We start from the raw sequence: 16,665 nt of genomic DNA on the forward strand, positions 1-16,665 counted from the left end.
AACTTTGCAGGAATGATCTACACATTGTGTTTTAGATATTGTACGGATAAGATGTGGAAATACGACCTGAAAGTGAGCGAAATAAGGAGTCATGCACTTTAATTTCAAAACGGGATCCCACTCTGGAAGAGAACTGTGTGTGTGTATATATATATATATATATATATTATATACAAGGCCCTTCCAACGAGGGATCCTTATTTTTTGTCACTTTTAGGGATATGCCAATACCATTAAATCTGTTTTTTAATGGGCTTGGATGGCTGAGAATAAAACAAAAAACCTAACACTTATGTCAAACCTACACCGTTCAAGATCATTAAAAATAAATCAAACATTTGGATGACTTAACGATCACCAAATTTTCTAAAAATTTGCAGAAGTGATCTACTTATATACACCTACAAACTGAATGGTAGAGATGTGATTTAGTGATCGGAAAGTTTGTCAAATACCCAATCCCTAGAAATGAACAAAAAAAGGGATCCCTCATTAGAAGGGTCCTGATATCCTCACACCCCTGTGAGACAACAACATGAGGTCTCTCATTCTGATCAAAATTCGGATTAAAGCAATAACATAATATGTTCATATCCAACAATGAAGTTTTATATAGTAGTCAATTTGGGATGTCAATTTCTTGAAAGATAATTTACCTTGAATAAATTTGTAAAATCCCTAAAATTGAACTTTCACTCGTTGTCACTATCTCAATTCCTTATTTCTCAATTCTTATAGGAGCATATAAACGGTTTTCATGCAAAACCGACTCTGTTATGTACAATTAGACAAAGGTGTACCTACACACGGGCTACGGTGTGCTACAGCCCACTCCAGATTTTGAGAAAACATTGTTTTGTTAAATAATTATAGTTAAAAAAAATTTAAATTATGAAAACCAGCCCACCCCAAATTTTTATACTTAGTCTATATGTAATTGAACTTAGTCTATATGACTTTTTTTTCTTTCTAATTACATATATATTGTTTATTTTATTAAAATCAGTTGCTCCTTTAATATATTTTAGGTCAACTTTCTTCTCTTTATTTCTTTTTCTTTGTTATTGTATACGTCTCCATTCTCTTCTGTTGAAACACCTAAGCCAAGTGTCAAGGTTTCTCTCTTTAATCTTCAGGTATGATTCTTAGTTATATCGATCATCCTCTTAGAGTCTTATACGTGTCATGACCTAGTTCTCAAATCTCAATTGATTAATACCTTGATCAAATTTAGTCTCAATATCCCATCATCTCAAATCTCAATTGATTAATGCCTTGATAATTTCAATATCTCATCATCCCATCGTACTATATTTCTATTGAAATTCTAATTCTAATCTCAATTGCTTGCTTACTTTATTATAGATGACTAATGTTAATGATGTGTGTGTGTATATATATATATATAGTTGTAATAGTACCAACGTTTGATTCATAGTATTAGATTGTGTTTTTCTGTCCAGTTAGGTTTTAGGATTATACACTCGTTTACTGTATTGTTAGAGCAGTGTTTGTGCGTTTAGTTATTAGATTTTGCTTCTATTCTAGAGCGTATGGTTTAATTTGATAGGTATGTTATTTTGTCTTTAACTTTTGTTATCAAATTCTATAAAATGTTGTAATATTGAATTCTTAATGATCAGTTAACTACGTGATTATTTAATATGTTTTTAATCTAAGATGTAAAATATAGAAGAAAAAAAATAAAAACTTTAAAAAAAAATTTCAGCCAACCTAATCTAAAGTCTAGTTCCGCCGTTGCAATTTGAGATCTACCGGTTACATATAGAAACACCATTAATGGAAGCTTAACAATGATAAGCCCCGAAGCTCTAATGCCGAGAGCACCAACGGACTGACACACAAAAACACCAAAAAGAGAGAGAGAAAGAGAGGCTCTACTGCAGTGCAGTGACAAGTCCATATACGTTTCCATGTCCCACCAAGAAGAAGCGCACCTACCTCAACCGTGATTGGTCCGCCTCACTCAAACGCGTGGGACGGTGTCTCTGCCTAGCCCATCCTCTTCTTCCTCCCCTTTGGATCATAATAAAACCTAAATAAAAATCTCCAAACTTTTGCAATTTATATTTTATTTTTCTATATATAAACTCCTCCATTACCCAACTTGAGAGCCTTTCCGACAACCTTCAACTCCCTTCTCACATCTTCTTTTATCACTTCTTTTGTTCTCTTGAAAACAGAGCACTTTCAGAGAGCTGAGAAGAAAGAAAGAAACAGTAACCAGTTGCAGTAGCAGGATATCGGACTCGAGCCACAGATTTCAAGCAAATCTGTTTTGACTTTGGAGCCTAAACCCAAAGAGGCAAAGGCAAGCGAGAAAAGAACAAAACACCCCAATCTCTGCTTTTGCTTTTCTTTACTAGTTTAGTTTTTTCTACTTGCCCTTTGGTTTTTTTTCGGTTGAATTCATTTTTGGTGTGGGTGTGTGGCTCAAAAGGGTTTGAATTTCGAGTTATCACGATCTGGGTCACTGTGCTTGATTTTGCTTTTCTCCTGTTTTGGCTCCCTTGGATTCCGGTTTTGTGGTTTTGCTGTGTGTAAAAGTAGGAGCTTTATTGGTATCTGGTTCAAAGGTCTTGGCTTGTTTTTAAGCTTGGGGGTCTGGGTTTTGGAGTCAAGTGAAGTATTTGGGGGGTTTTGGCTTTTGGGATTGGAGAATTTAGTTCATCTCAGTTCTGGGTTTCGAGTTGGTTCAAGTTCTGGGTTAGCTGCAATTTCAAGGTAATTTGAACTTGTTCATGTGGTACTTGAGTTTTGAGTTACAACTTAGAAGTAGTTGTGTTTAGTTTTATCAGGCTAAAATTCTGGGTTTTATATGCTTTACTTCTGGTGTTGGGTTGGATTTGGATTTGGTTGTATCTGGTTGTTTGTAATTTTGTATTGTACTTTGATATCTGAGCCTTATAATTTGTATTTGGAAAGTAATTATTTGTGTTTTACCTCAGTCTAGGGTTTGCTGAAACAATACTAGATTCTTACTTTTGCTTTAGGGTTTTCTATTTGGGAATTAGCTTCAGTACAAGATTGTCTTTAATTTTGCTTAATTGTGAGCTCTGGATCTTTGAAATCTAGCATTTTCACCTGAGGACTGACTTAAGGAGCAATTTTTTATTTTTTATTGCTTTATCAGGTTCCTTTCCTGGGTATATTCCATGGATTCCCCTCAATCTGTTGTCTCTCCATTCAAAACCTCTGTTGTTTCCGAGCATGAGAAGCAGAAATCTGACTGTTCTGTTCGGTCCAACTCGGGACCATATTCTAATGGAATTGAGGCCAATAGACAGGAAACCAATGTTTGTGATGTAGATGACTACATTGGTGTTATTGATGTTTATGTTCATCAGGCCAGGGACATACACAACATCTGCATTTACCACAAGCAAGATGTGTATGCTAAGCTTTTCCTGACAAGTGATCCAGAACGCACCGTATCCACCAAAACCATTAATGGTGGCGGTCAGAATCCAGTCTTCGATGACAAGGTCCAGCTCAATGTTCGGACTGTTGATGCCTCCGTCAAATGTGAGATTTGGATGCTGAGCAGGGTGAAGAATTATCTTGAAGATCAGTTGCTGGGGTTTGCTTTGGTGCCTATGACAGAGGTCCTCATCAAGAATGGAAGGTTGGAGAAAGAATTCCCTCTTTCTTCAACCGATCTCTTTCATTCCCCAGCAGGGTTTGTGAAATTGTCTCTCTCTTATGCTGGAGATTCACCAGAAGTGATGTCCTTGACCTCAAATCCTATTATGGAGGACACAGAGATAACTGATTCTATTCCTTGTGAAGAATTAGATAAGATAGAGTTCCCAGACCCAGATATTGCCAATGAAGACCAGATGATGGTTTCGGAGTATATTAAGATCCCATGTTCGGAGTTTGAGTCTCAGAGCTCTGAGAGCTTTGTTACTGCTGATGGTGAAACTCATGTCAGTTCCGAAGTGGCCGTTCATGCTGTTGAAAGCGCCATTCATGCTGTTGAAAGCTTCCCGACGGCTGCTTTTGGATCTATTCAGGCTCAGAAGCTTGACTCTCCCCCAAGCAGTGTGTCAACTAATGGGGTTTCATCTCCATCAGTCCAGGCAAGCTCAGAGTCATTTGACGCTCCAGCAACTTCGGAATCGCCAAATCAGGAACAAGTTTCTGCCTCAAAAGAGAAAAGGGCAGACCTTAAAGATGGTGAGACTGATTCATCTGGTGAGGTGCCTAGTGATGCAATTGCAAAACCCGTGGTCACTGTCAACATTCCAGAGCAAAATGTGGTGCAGCAGGATTTTGTAGACATGTACATGAAAAGCATGCAGCAGTTTACTGAGTCTTTGGCAAAAATGAAGCTTCCTGTGGACATCGATTCACCAACCAGTTCAGGAAATTCGAGCTCTGATCAGAATTTAGCTACACCAAAGACAAATGGCTCCCGTGTGTTTTATGGGAGTAGAGCTTTCTTCTAAGCTCCTAGTTCACTGGTTCCGACGAAGACTCACAGGTGACTCTAGATTTTAGAATGGAGGCTAGTACTAGTAGTGAAGTGTAATAATCTGTTTTATGTATTGTTGTGCTTTCCTTTGTATGTTGCGGTGATTTAGATGACTTGAAATCTTGACTTGTACCTGTTACAAGCTTTGTTCTGTCACAACCTGCTGTTAGTATATATGAACTAATGTTACATCTTCCCTCTTGCTCTTTGTAGCTACTTTTAATCATAACCTTCTAATTATTTTGATATCGAATTCCATCTAACTATAGGCTAATGATGTTTATAATCATATGATTGATGTTATGGTCCCTACATTCACATGGTGATTGGAGGAAAAAGTTGTAAAGCCAAAGCTCCCGTTGTTGTGCTTTCGGCAATTTCACATGATTTGCTTTAGTTTCAACCAGATCTTTACCATCTCCATCCATATGACATGGACAAGCATATAGTTAATCCTCGACTGAATGATCTCTCTCTTTGTGCTCATTACATATGGTTGAGTTATAGTTCCTATTACATATGGTTGGGTTATAGTTTTGTTGAAGGAGGTGAAGTTTAATTCCAGGGGACTATTATGGACAACAGTAAAACCATCATTTCCCTATTAATGCTCTGCTATTTTGAAGTTCTACATTTTAAACATGTGAGGGAAGACTTCATTGCACATCATAATAAGAAAAATTGTACATCATAACACCAAAGAGAAATAGAGAATACAGACATTTGTTTATCCCAACCATATTAGATAGTTTCATAGCATCAAAGTGGCACTTCTATTACTTCATGTGCTCTGAGGTTGATATGCCTCCTACAGATCCATGCAATCTGGCCATCGTCTTGGTACCTCACTCTCCATAAGCCAAACTTCTCTGCAATATCTTTTCCAGTTGAGCATCTCCGCTCCCTCAAGAAATCCAGAACCCACTGCTGTGCTGTTCTTAGATCTTGCTGGATATCTCTTGAGCCTTCTGCAGTCCTGCTTCTGTTCATACGCCCAATTGCTGCAGCTCCGATAACTCCTGCTGCAACTGCTGTCCCTGCTCCTGCGCCTGTTGCTCCATATAAGAGGGAAGAATCGGCCAGGTGCGCAACTTCCCTACTCAAATCAGGTATCATTTCACCCATCCCAGCAGCTAGATGAGCTCCTATCTTGAGAGCAAATGTCAGCAGTTTCATGAACTTTGTGGTGTATGGTGCTAAGGACTTCACGGTTGTGTTATCAACCTGCATCATTTCACACCCTATCTGATCTTCCACAACATGCATTTCTCTTCGGAATTCACATAACATGTGGAGTCGAATAGCATTCATTCCAGGAACCATGTTGGTGATCAATCTCCTAGAGTAGTTTTCTGTTCTGACAAAGTAGAACATGTTGGGCACTTTCCTCTCTTCAATTTGGACATTGTAGGTCACAAGGTAGGTCACTTTGCGGTGAAGCTCAGAGAGGAGTCTATGCTCATAATATCTCAAACCTTGGATCTCCTGTTTCAAGTCTCTGATTTCTTGCTCAATGATCTTCAGTCTCTGCAGAACTACTTCAACCCCTTTGGCAATTCCACCAATAGTTGGTTCAACTGTTGCAAGCTCATCACTGGTGGATATTGTGTTCTCTGCTCCATCTGTATTATCAGGTGGGATTTCCAGTTCTTGAGCAAGGTTGTATAGGTCATGATATCTGCGGTGCAGTACTTCTCGGAAGTCATCTTCTGATAGGAGGTCTCGGGCAAAGTCAAAACCAGCTCCCATTATTTGTGTTCCGAAATCTGAGATTGGATCCCATGTGTGCTGGTAATCATACATGCTGTCTGCAGGAACAGAAAGCAATGCATGTTTCAGTTGTTGCAATGAAACGCATTGTGTTTTCCTGCATCTTGGAGGTGTGAGGTTACGGACACATTCTGGCCGTATCACGTTTTCAGTCAAGGTGATGCCATGACAGAGGCTATGAATTGCTGGTATTATAAGCTGCTGGCTGACTCTAAGTGTTTCTGTCAGGTTCTTGGTGGAGCATGCTAGAACATCGATATAGTAACCAAGCTGTCCTCCCAATTCAACTCTGATGTAGATTCCATTAATGTTTATAGAGATCAGGTGCTTCTCAAGACTGTAAGTTGCTCCATGTTGGTTCTTCAAGGCCATGACTTTGTTATGCAGTTGCACCTAGATTTGCAACATACGAAGTTTGATGAGAATATGGATTCGTAACTGCCCAAGATGTTATTACATTTCTAGTTTTAAGGTACATGAACCTGTACTTGATTTCTTTGCAGTATATAGATATATCTGTGTTGTGTCACTTGTGTGTGAATGTTCATATGCATGTTTCATATGATCCTAAAGTTTGAGTCTGTTTTCGTGGCCTGGAACAAATAGCTAATATTATAAAATGGATACCATTTAGCTAATCTCACAGAAAAGCAATAGAATGACTTTCTCTTCAGTTTGTGCTTAGACCCTTCAAACTAATTTTGCTTATAGCTCAAGAAAGTTCAGAGAGAAATATCAACAAGAACTGAAAAGACAATGATAATAACAACTGGGATAAGTCTTACCTGTAGTCGAGGAAAGAAGCCCGGTGTGAGGAACATGTGGCTTGAATCATCACATTCAAGATGTCTGCCTGCAAAAATGCATTCAGGTCTGCTAAATGGCCATCTTTGTGGCTTCCCTCTGCCTTCTTCAAGAAGTGAGGGAATGAATAGCAATGAATCAGGGTCTGATGGGTCCTGTTGGTAACACAGTTCGAGTTTAAGCATCATCCTCACAAGGTCACTAGTCTCTAAGTTATCAAATATCTTTGAACCCATCCCAGGAATTGGACTCTGTAGACTTCCTCTAAGAATCTTCTCGAAATCTTTCCTGCTGATGAATCCATTATTCTCTGAGGAGCTTCGCTTTCTTACATCTAGTCTTATTAGTTGGCCAAGAACCTCACCACAGAACCACTCACAATCCAAGATTAGAAACCCCAGTTCATCAAAATATATCAACTCTCCTATGTGATGAAGGCAAGTAGCTACAGCTCGTCGCCTCATTTCCATCTTCGGTCTATTATCATGTCTTGACCGAATTCTTAAGGATGGATCCTTGGCTTGGCATAGCTCATCAAACTCCTTCCACTGCATGGCTGGCTTGTTGTAGTTCTCTGATCTCCAGTCTGATAGCATTTGCATAAGGTCATGGCAGAGCTGATAGATTCTTGGGACTCTCTGAAGAACCGTCTTGCTTGTCTTTAGAATGTGATGGGTGAGTTTATTCACTGATGCTGATGATCTTGCATCAACTGTGAACACTGTTGGGTAGAAGTCAACAAATCCCTGGAACTTGTCTCGCAATCTTTGGATTGAGTTTACTGCATCCTGCAAGTTCTGTGATGGTTGATTGACTTTGTCATAGTGCGTGAGCACGATTGTCACATTTGGTAGCATGCATTGCTGAACTGCTCTTTTTGAATTTGACACTATGAACCTGAGCCAGTACTGGAGGTCCTCTTCTATCTCCGTTGCAGTCTTTGGCTCTCTATTGTTTGTTTTCCTAAATAGACTGGACACTACGAGAAAGAATGATGCACTCCCATGCCCCGGAAACATGAGATCATGGAGGGAATAGAATTCATGCTGACCAGCAAGATTCCATATCGAAATCTTCGTGTCGTCATCTTTGAATGTTTTGATCTTCACTCCAACTGATCTAACTGCTTGCTCAACTGGGTTTACTAGAGATCTTACTTGGTCCACGAGGGGAAGCTTTGATGAGTAGAAACTCTGCAGTATTGTATTGCATAATGTAGTCTTACCTGCAAATTAAAATCCAAAGTTGTTTTTCATAAGCTAACAAGTACTTGAGAAAATCAACTTTGTAGTCTAAAGTTGGATGATTACCTGCATATTCTTGCCCACAGAAAAATACCCTACAGCTCTTTGGTACTGTCAGTGGCATGTCCTTGAGCAAATCTGTTTCGGGTTCTGCCTTACCATTCTGACCCAATCTTTGATACAGCCCATCAGTCTTTCCTGAAGTTTGCAGTGGTGTTCTCGAAAGATCGATATCTTCAATCCAAGGATTTACCTGTAATGTATCCATGATTGTCTGCAGAAGCAACTCTCCTTGAACACCCTTGCAGCCCTGTAAAGACAAGTGTCTCAAGGAGGCATTCTTCTCCAAGCTCCTGAAAATTTTGACAAAATCATCTGATCTTAAACTCTCATCATCATATATCCCCAACCGAGTCAAAGTCTCATTGGATGTCAGCATCTGTAAAATGGCTGCAAGTCCCTCCCTTCCAATCTTTGTTCTTCCACCTCCAAATGTCACAGACTTTAAAGTAATGTTTGCTTGATATTGCAGAGCAGAAAACCGGCTCAAAGGACAGAGTAAATGCTCAACTCCTATACCTCCAAATCTGTTTCCATCCAAATACAAGCTCTCCAAACTCTGGTTCTTAAATAGTCCAGCTGCTACATATATGACTCCCTTGTCTTTCAGGCAAGTTTTCGACAAGTTTACCTCTTTGAGGCTCTGGTTTTGTTCCAAAACCCATCGAAACTCCTTGGCCCATCTTGACTTCAACCGCACTCCAGTCATGTCAAGTGACTTGACAGTTGAGTTCCAGCCAAGAGCGCAGGCAACCCTGCATGCACCTGAAAGGTCCAGCCTGTAAATTCTCAGTGTGCTGTTTTCAGGTAGAAACTCAACCACCTTAGAACTCTTTTCGCCATTTTCTCCACTCCAAACATGAACTTCCATTGCTCTATTCCTTGCTAAAACTGCAGAGATAAGTGGGGTTGCAGTGATCGAATTCGAGTCAAATATTGTCAACAGCTTCAGTGTTGAGTTCACTTCAATCATCTTTGAGAGCTCCTCTGCTCCCTTGGAGCCAATGGAGTCTTCCCATATCTGTAACTCTTCCAAGCTATCATTCATTTTGAGAGCAGAAGCAAGAAATGCAGCTCCAACAGACCCAACATTTGATTCAGTAAACATTACCTCTTTGATAACTCCATTTCTCTTCAGAACTTCTGATAGCTCTGATATGCATTCTCTTCCGAATCTGTTTCTCCGAAACATGACTAGCTTGATGTTTGAGTTGCACTCAAGTAACACAGCGAGATCACGCAGTTGTTGGAGCTCCCATTCGATCTGGTGGAACTCCAAGTTTCTTAGAGACAACTGGGTTGCTTTGGATGTTCCTAAAACTGTGAGGAACTGTGAAAAGTAAGAGAGGCTGTCTTTTGAAATGTTTATGTTCATGGAGTTCTCGGTTTCTTGGTAGCAACCAGAAGAGGGTTGTGAAAGGTAGAAGGAGATGTTTTGTAGGTTGAGACCTTCGGATTTGAGGGATTGCAGAACCCATTGGAGATCTTTGAGGTTCTGGGTTGCTGCCATTGTCGTTTGAGATGAACTTCAGAAACTATGCATTTATAAATAACAAGTTATATAGTAGTGAGGTAAAGCTTATGCTTTCTTGCTTAATGGTCCAACTTTGGCCTTTAGTGAGGTAATGTCTGATAATGATTCGTGTTCTAAACTTACAGCTGAAGATTTATGCTATACGGTCTATAACTTTATGCAATCTTGTTATACATGTATGAACACAAACACACACTACTTGTTTTGCATTGACAGTTGAACTGAACTGGTTAGAACAGGCGGAAAACGAAGTGATGAGGAACAACGTGATTGTGTACTTTGTTGACATTTTGGGCAGCGAGCAATGCTCCATTTCTCTTCTTTAACATATTGGAAAGGACCAAGGAATCCTATAAAGCAGCGGGAAAAGGCAGCTTAGTGTTGGGAGACAAACATCCCCTTAATTAGGGGGTCTGAAATAATTTCAGATTCTACTGTCTATTTTGAATTGAAGACCCCTCTGGGAGTCTTTCTATCACATCCACAAAAATCCACACCCAAATGCCAATGCAAGCGTAAATACTAACTTACATTCTACACATCCCATGAACCAAAGAGAAAAGCAGCACTGAGAATACGGAAGAGGAGTGCTGAAACCACCATCCCCAAACACTCCTTAAAGGCCTAAACCTCAATGTATTCCGACGCTGAATGTGGGAGAATGGCTCTATGGAGGCAAAGCCAATAACATTGAAAAAAAACTGAAGTTCCATAAAGCAACCACAAACAAAAGAGTAATGTCAGAGTGTTTTGCAGACTTGTGTTTCAACAAAAAAAATCATGTCAAATTATTTGTGATGGGAATCCCAGTTGACTAATTAGGGCATCCATAGAGTAAGAAAAGAGAAAACAAATCCCATACCTCCATATAAGAAATATAAGAGCCAGCAGCTTAGCCAGGCTTACAGCAATAAAAAGAAAACGATCAAGAAAACACTCCTATCTCTTTCAACATACTAATCGGGCCGACTCGCTGGAGATGCACAGTACATAAAATGAAAGCGTCTTCCTGAGTATGTATCCGCAGTCTGATTTTACACCTCAACCAAATTCCAACAAAGGAACCTATGTAACAAAATAACAAAATTCAAACCTTACACAAAACTCCATGCTGAATGTCTACTTCATAATTAAAGAACCCCATTAGAACTGCATGATCACATTCCTTGTAAGCTCAAAATCTTTATAAGGGAGATATATAATATTCACAATCCGTCACTGTTGACTGGTTTTGCTTCACTACGATCACCCTCTTGATGCCCAAGCAACAAATCTCCTAAGCAGCAATTCCTGAAGTACATAGTAATCAAACAGAAAGAGGAAAATAGAGTGAATTCCATGAAATAGAATGTACCAATTAGCACTAGACTAATTTTTCAACATAAATGTTCAGCACTGTCTGCGTAGAATCTAGAGAACAGCTTTTACCAACGTCAATGTTAATAGGACAGTGGAACCTCATGGATGGCCAAATTTCTAAAATGTAGGTTCAGGTACTAGATGGCTAGACTTTATACTAAAATAAGCAGACTGATCAACAACAGCATCTCATAAATAGAATAGAAAGAGGGAAACAAAAGAAGCTACAGAGTTATTTTCAAATGACTAATTAAGGAAAAACTGTTCTCTCTTAATTGCTTAAATATGCATGTAATGTATGAATTATTCAATAAAAGAACTATAGATATCTATATCTCAGGTTTATTTATTCATATTGTTTCATATCAATCATTCAATATCCAGATTGCTCTACAAACTAAAAATAAATGACAATATAACACAATTAAATCCTTCAAACATGATACCAAAAGCTCTTCTTTCGGATTAACAAGTTCTCTGTACAATGTAACGTAAGAAAACAACTAAGCTTATTTAATGATGTCAGGAGTGTTACCTCTATTTGGTTGTCTACTGTTAACACTGTAGCTTCCGATGTAATCCTGGGAATTTTTGGCTGGGGCACCTGGAGCAATATCACCCAGACCATAACTAAACGTACTAGAACCTTCTAGCTCAGGAGTGGTAGAGCGCCAAGTTGAATCACCATGAACTGAACCACTATGGTAGAAGTCCCCATACGACCCCTCATAACCAGCACTTGATGTGGGAAATGATGATGCTGAGGTTACACCAGTGCCATTGATTCTTCCATATCCTGCTCCTTCCAACCCAAAGCTGTTACTTCCATTCCGGTAATTACTGGGACTAGTAAAGCCAGATAGAGTCCCTCTACCTTGAGTTGAAAAAGAACTGGGTCCCAAAGTTGAACCACTAATGCCAAACCCTCCATTCAGAGAGCTCAAGTAAGCTCCCGTACTCCCAGGATTCATGGCGTTGTTGATGCCACTGTTTCCCCAGACATTCCGAGTAGGTGAGTTTACTAGAGAGGTGCTCCTTCCATTAGCAGCATTATATCCAATAGGATTAGTGTACCTGTTTGAATTGCCATTATACGTGGGGCTCAACATCAGTGCATATCCTAGACTATTACCGAAGTTGGAATTCCCACCATAGCTTGAGGTCAACCCTGGCTCCATATTCATACTCATTCCATATCTATTAGTGCCAATTGGAGAAAACCCACTACGACCACTAGAAATTGGATTGAACCTGTTATCCATACCAGCACCAAAGCCCCCAACTAGGCTCATATTATAACCCTGAGCATAACTGTTAAGTAAGTTATTGGCTCTACTTGGACTATAGTTGTATCCTATCTGAGGGCTCCGGAGGGGCCCTGGGGATTGTTCTTTAGGGACTGCCCTCTTGACCTCAACCATCTTACCATTGAGTTCATGGAATGTTTTATGCAAAACTCTGTCCACTGCCTCCTCTGAGTCATAAGTGATGAAGCCAAAGCCTCTAGGCCTTTGGGTGTTGTGATCATACATTACTACGACATCAGTGACAGTACCAAACTGATCAAAGTATGTCTTAAAGTCATTCTCAGTGACTGTGGATGCTAAACCCCCAACAAAAATCTTTCTTGTGCGTCCAGGACCAGGAGAACTATGTGCACTCCCAGTCCTGTTCAAAATGTGCTGATCCTCCTTAGGAACAGCCTTCTTTGCTTCCACCTAAATTCAAAACAGTGAAGTCAGCAAAACAATTGATGGGTAAACATTTATCCAATGCAGATTCTAAAATCTAATCGCAATTCAACTTGACTATCTAGAGTCATGTGGAGCTTATATATTTGACGATTATAGATCCTGTAACAAACTTCGTAGACTACCGACTTAGTATATGCTGCAAAAAGATAAATGCAATACTCACTGTTCGGCTATCGATCATGTGCTTATCCTTAACGACCCTATCTGCAACAGCAGGATCAGCAAAGACAACAAAACCAAAGCCACGAGCACGACCGGTTGCCCGATCCCTCATGATCACAGCTTCCACCACCTCTCCATATTTGTTAAAATACTCTTTAAGCTGTTCCTCATCTGTGTCCCAGGAAATCCCACCAATGAAGATCTTGCCGAGATCTGGTTCCATCCTTCTATGCAATTCAAATTCAATAACCCAATTCAGTTCAAATAACAAACACTTAAAAACATACACAATTCAGCACAAACTGCAAAGCCATCAATGGACGTTCACAATTCAATAGGAAAGCCAAAACCTTTATCATTGGCGTAGTCTAATCAATACCAATACACTACTTAATGTCCAGAAGAGCATAGCAAATAGATCAAAATGCAGATACAAGCAATCAAACACAGGAGAGTGATTATACAATCTACCTTGTCCAAATTCAGACAGCAGGAGAATGTAAAGATTCAATCTTGGAACATCAGACCTTCACCAACAACCAGATCAACAGAAGGATTCCTAGCAAAACCCAACAAAATCAGCAATAGGGATCAGAGACCCAATAATACTCAAAAACAAGATCAAGATGGAAACTTTACCATTCAAGGAGGACCCAGATAAGAGAAAATGATAGAAACTAAGATCTAAGAAAAGGAATATAAGTAATGGAAACAGAGGATGTGGTGGTCATCCTCCTCTCTCTCTCTCTCTCTCACTCTCTCTCTCCTTGGTACAAAGGCTGGCTCTATCTCTCTCTCTCTCCCCCTATCTCTCACCCTTTTCTATTCTATCTTTCGTGGCTATTCCACTTCCTCTTTTATGTAATTAAAATATGAGAAATATAAATAGAATGTGAAGCTGTAGGTAAGGGACAAATTTTTATAAATAGACTGACAAATCGACTGGTCTCGAAGAATATATGGAGGAGCCAAGCAGATCACAGCGGATGTTTCTTTGCTCAAACAAAGGAGGAGAATATGAATTTCAAAAGGAAAGCATAATGACTTGCGTTGGAGCAAATTACAGTTATTGATAATCCGAGCATTTACAAATTATCCGTTTGAGATTGCTTTGGTTAAAAAAAGAAGAAAAAAGAATCAGATCTCATTTAAAATTTTAGATTTGGTTGTGATTGGTAAATTACTAGAATAGAAGCTTTATTTGAAAATTTATAATTACTGAAGCAAATTTTAAAAGCAACTGAAATGATACTTTTAGAAATTATTTTCAATAAAAACACACAAAATAATATTTTATGTCTTGAATATCATATCGGTATTTTTTTTATCGTGAATATCATAGAAGTCATAAGACACATGGAGGCCAAAACAAAGTCATGGACAGACAACAACTAAAAGTCATCTCCTAAGAAGATTAAAACATAAGAAGGACATTACAAAATAAAAGCAAAACAAAAAATTATAGGCCCAAAATACCAAAATATCCAACCCTAAACAAAAGTTCTTCTTCATCTCTAACTTGCAGTCGGGCAGATCGTCACTGGATTTTCAACGAAAATTGCGAGCAAGGATTGGTAATCAAATGCATGTGGTATGCAGAGGTGAGAATATGGATAGAGCCGCTATACATTCTCTAGTTGACCGATTACGAGAAAATCTCGCATAAAAGCGTGAGAACAACCAAACCAAAATAGATCTCAATAAACAAACTTGAGATCTAAAGAGGTGGTTACGAAGGATGACATAATCTTCCATCGCAAAACAAGGTAGATAAGAAGAAGGAGCTTTATTCACGGTTTGAAAATCTTGAGGGGTAGAGGAAAAACATGGTATGAGAGTCAACATCACAATGGCCCAAAATGATTAGCTGCCCTTAAGCAAAGCCTAAGTAGACCTTGACCTGTTCAAGCCTAGGAAGCGCCCCACTTGACCATTTAGAGATTCGACTGACCGGCTAGGTCAGTCAACCCATGCCGACCAAAAAGCAAGTAGCTCTGTCGCCACCTTCTCCTTCTAATTGACCAAGAAAGTTTACCATTGTCGTTGTTGGTGTGCGACCTACTGCCTCCAAACCGTTCTGATCCAAATGGTCATTTTGTCAAATTTTTTTTTTATTACAATACTGACGTGGTCGTTAAAGACATTCCAATTTTTAACGGCCACGTCAGCCATTTAATTGACTAAATGACCATTTGGATGAAAAATTGTGACTTTAAAGACCATTCAGATTAAAATAAAACCACAAAGACTGAACATATGTCGACTTCAAACCACAAAGACTATACAATATTTTACCTTCTTTTTTTTTGCATCTTAAACTTTTTTTTTTTGAAAGGAATGAACCCTTAAATTTGTATTTTTCAATGTTTAAGAGTGTATTGTAAAGATGTTGATCAAGTTAACACTATGGTTTTGTGAATTAAATGACAAAGTAATGATGGGTCGATTAAGATATGATTAGCGAAGTATGAAAATCCATGTTATTCAATGAGATATTAAGCAGTCTTTTTTTGGTAACATTGTATATAAATATATAATTCAATAAATTCATTGGTATGTATTTAGTATTCATTATAGATTTTGGATTTTACAAACTTAGTGTATTTATTAGTCATTTTAGGGTTTTACACATGGGTAATATAATCTTTCAATAATTGAAATGGTTGTAAGGTGAACAAAGAAGACTGTATGGTGGCAATAGCCGCACCTAAAGAAAAAATAACTACAAATGAGAAAGAAAAAGTAACTACCTACTAACGATGTCTTCTACATGCAAGATTCGCGGGTATAAAAGCTAGTTTAATTGAAAGTAAGGATTTCATAATTACTAAAAGTCAATTCCCTTGTTTGACATCATTTAAATTTCGATGGAATTGAAAACGAATGAATTCATTGATCAAATTCCTCACTTGAATTCCACCAAAAATAGGTGTCATTTACAAATTCCTTTGCATGATTCAATTTCATTTCCAAAACAAGGCTTTTTAAAATTTTATTTTTTATATATATTTTTTAAACTTTCTTAATCTATCACACACTTCAAATTCCAAATATACATAACTAAACAATGGGAATTGCAATTAACGGAGTTTCAATATATCTAAATTCCATCATTTCAGAATTCGTCAAGAATTAAGAAAACTCTCATCCTTGAGTCGACGACTGTTCATACCTGATGTGAGGGAAGTGATCCCTACGAGAGCAGCCTTGAGTCGACGACTGTTCATACCTGATGTGAGGTGCATATTCTGTGGTAACGAGGTAGAAACTGGACTGCATTTGTTCCGGGATTGCCCTGTGGTTCAGTCTTTTTGGAAGCATAATCCTCTACACTTGATAAGCTATTCTTACCCGGGATCAACTCTAGCTGTTTGGGTTTTTTTGGTCATGGATAACCTTTCTATGCAGCAGTTGGAAGGGTTTTTTATTGGCATTGTGGACAGTGTGGACAGAACGTAACAACATGATATAGAGAGGAGG

At 38.7% G+C, this 16,665-nt stretch overlaps 3 protein-coding genes across 6 annotated transcripts; 1 reads left to right on the forward strand and 2 right to left on the reverse strand.

Moving 5' to 3' along the window:
• The first annotated feature begins 1,490 nt into the window (after window positions 1–1,490).
• On the forward strand, window positions 1,491–4,743 carry LOC101306022. Of its 4 annotated transcripts, XM_004294409.1 has the most exons (3): window positions 1,847–2,332; window positions 3,155–3,977; window positions 4,044–4,743. In XM_004294409.1, exons 2-3 carry the CDS (start codon window positions 3,177–3,179, stop codon window positions 4,470–4,472), a joined length of 1,230 nt encoding a protein of 409 aa, XP_004294457.1. In that variant the 5' UTR covers window positions 1,847–2,332; window positions 3,155–3,176; the 3' UTR covers window positions 4,473–4,743. The 4 variants fall into 4 exon arrangements, with proteins under 4 accessions (XP_004294456.1, XP_004294457.1, XP_004294454.1 ...); XM_004294408.1 differs by lacking the exon at window positions 1,847–2,332 and adding an exon at window positions 1,491–1,570 and having other exon boundaries at window positions 3,155–4,743; XM_004294406.1 differs by having other exon boundaries at window positions 3,155–4,743.
• A 400-nt stretch (window positions 4,744–5,143) lies between these two features.
• Window positions 5,144–9,886, reverse strand: LOC101306893 (protein TORNADO 1-like). Its single transcript, XM_004294410.1, has 3 exons — window positions 8,383–9,886; window positions 7,054–8,297; window positions 5,144–6,661 (listed from the first exon to the last, which is right to left on the reverse strand). Exons 1-3 carry the CDS (start codon window positions 9,884–9,886, stop codon window positions 5,258–5,260), a joined length of 4,152 nt encoding a protein of 1,383 aa, XP_004294458.1. The 3' UTR covers window positions 5,144–5,257.
• Window positions 9,887–10,703: 817 nt separating this feature from the next.
• LOC101307182 lies at window positions 10,704–14,008 on the reverse strand. Its single transcript, XM_004294411.1, has 5 exons — window positions 13,825–14,008; window positions 13,657–13,744; window positions 13,187–13,412; window positions 11,805–12,987; window positions 10,704–11,200 (listed from the first exon to the last, which is right to left on the reverse strand). The coding sequence occupies exons 3-5, from the start codon at window positions 13,406–13,408 to the stop codon at window positions 11,187–11,189; spliced, it is 1,419 nt and encodes a 472-aa protein (XP_004294459.1). The 5' UTR covers window positions 13,409–13,412; window positions 13,657–13,744; window positions 13,825–14,008; the 3' UTR covers window positions 10,704–11,186.
• Between the last annotated feature and the right edge of the window lie 2,657 nt (window positions 14,009–16,665).

Source organism: Fragaria vesca, linkage group LG3 (genome assembly GCF_000184155.1).
Source record: "Fragaria vesca subsp. vesca linkage group LG3, FraVesHawaii_1.0, whole genome shotgun sequence".
Lineage (NCBI taxonomy): Eukaryota > Viridiplantae > Streptophyta > Magnoliopsida > Rosales > Rosaceae > Fragaria > Fragaria vesca.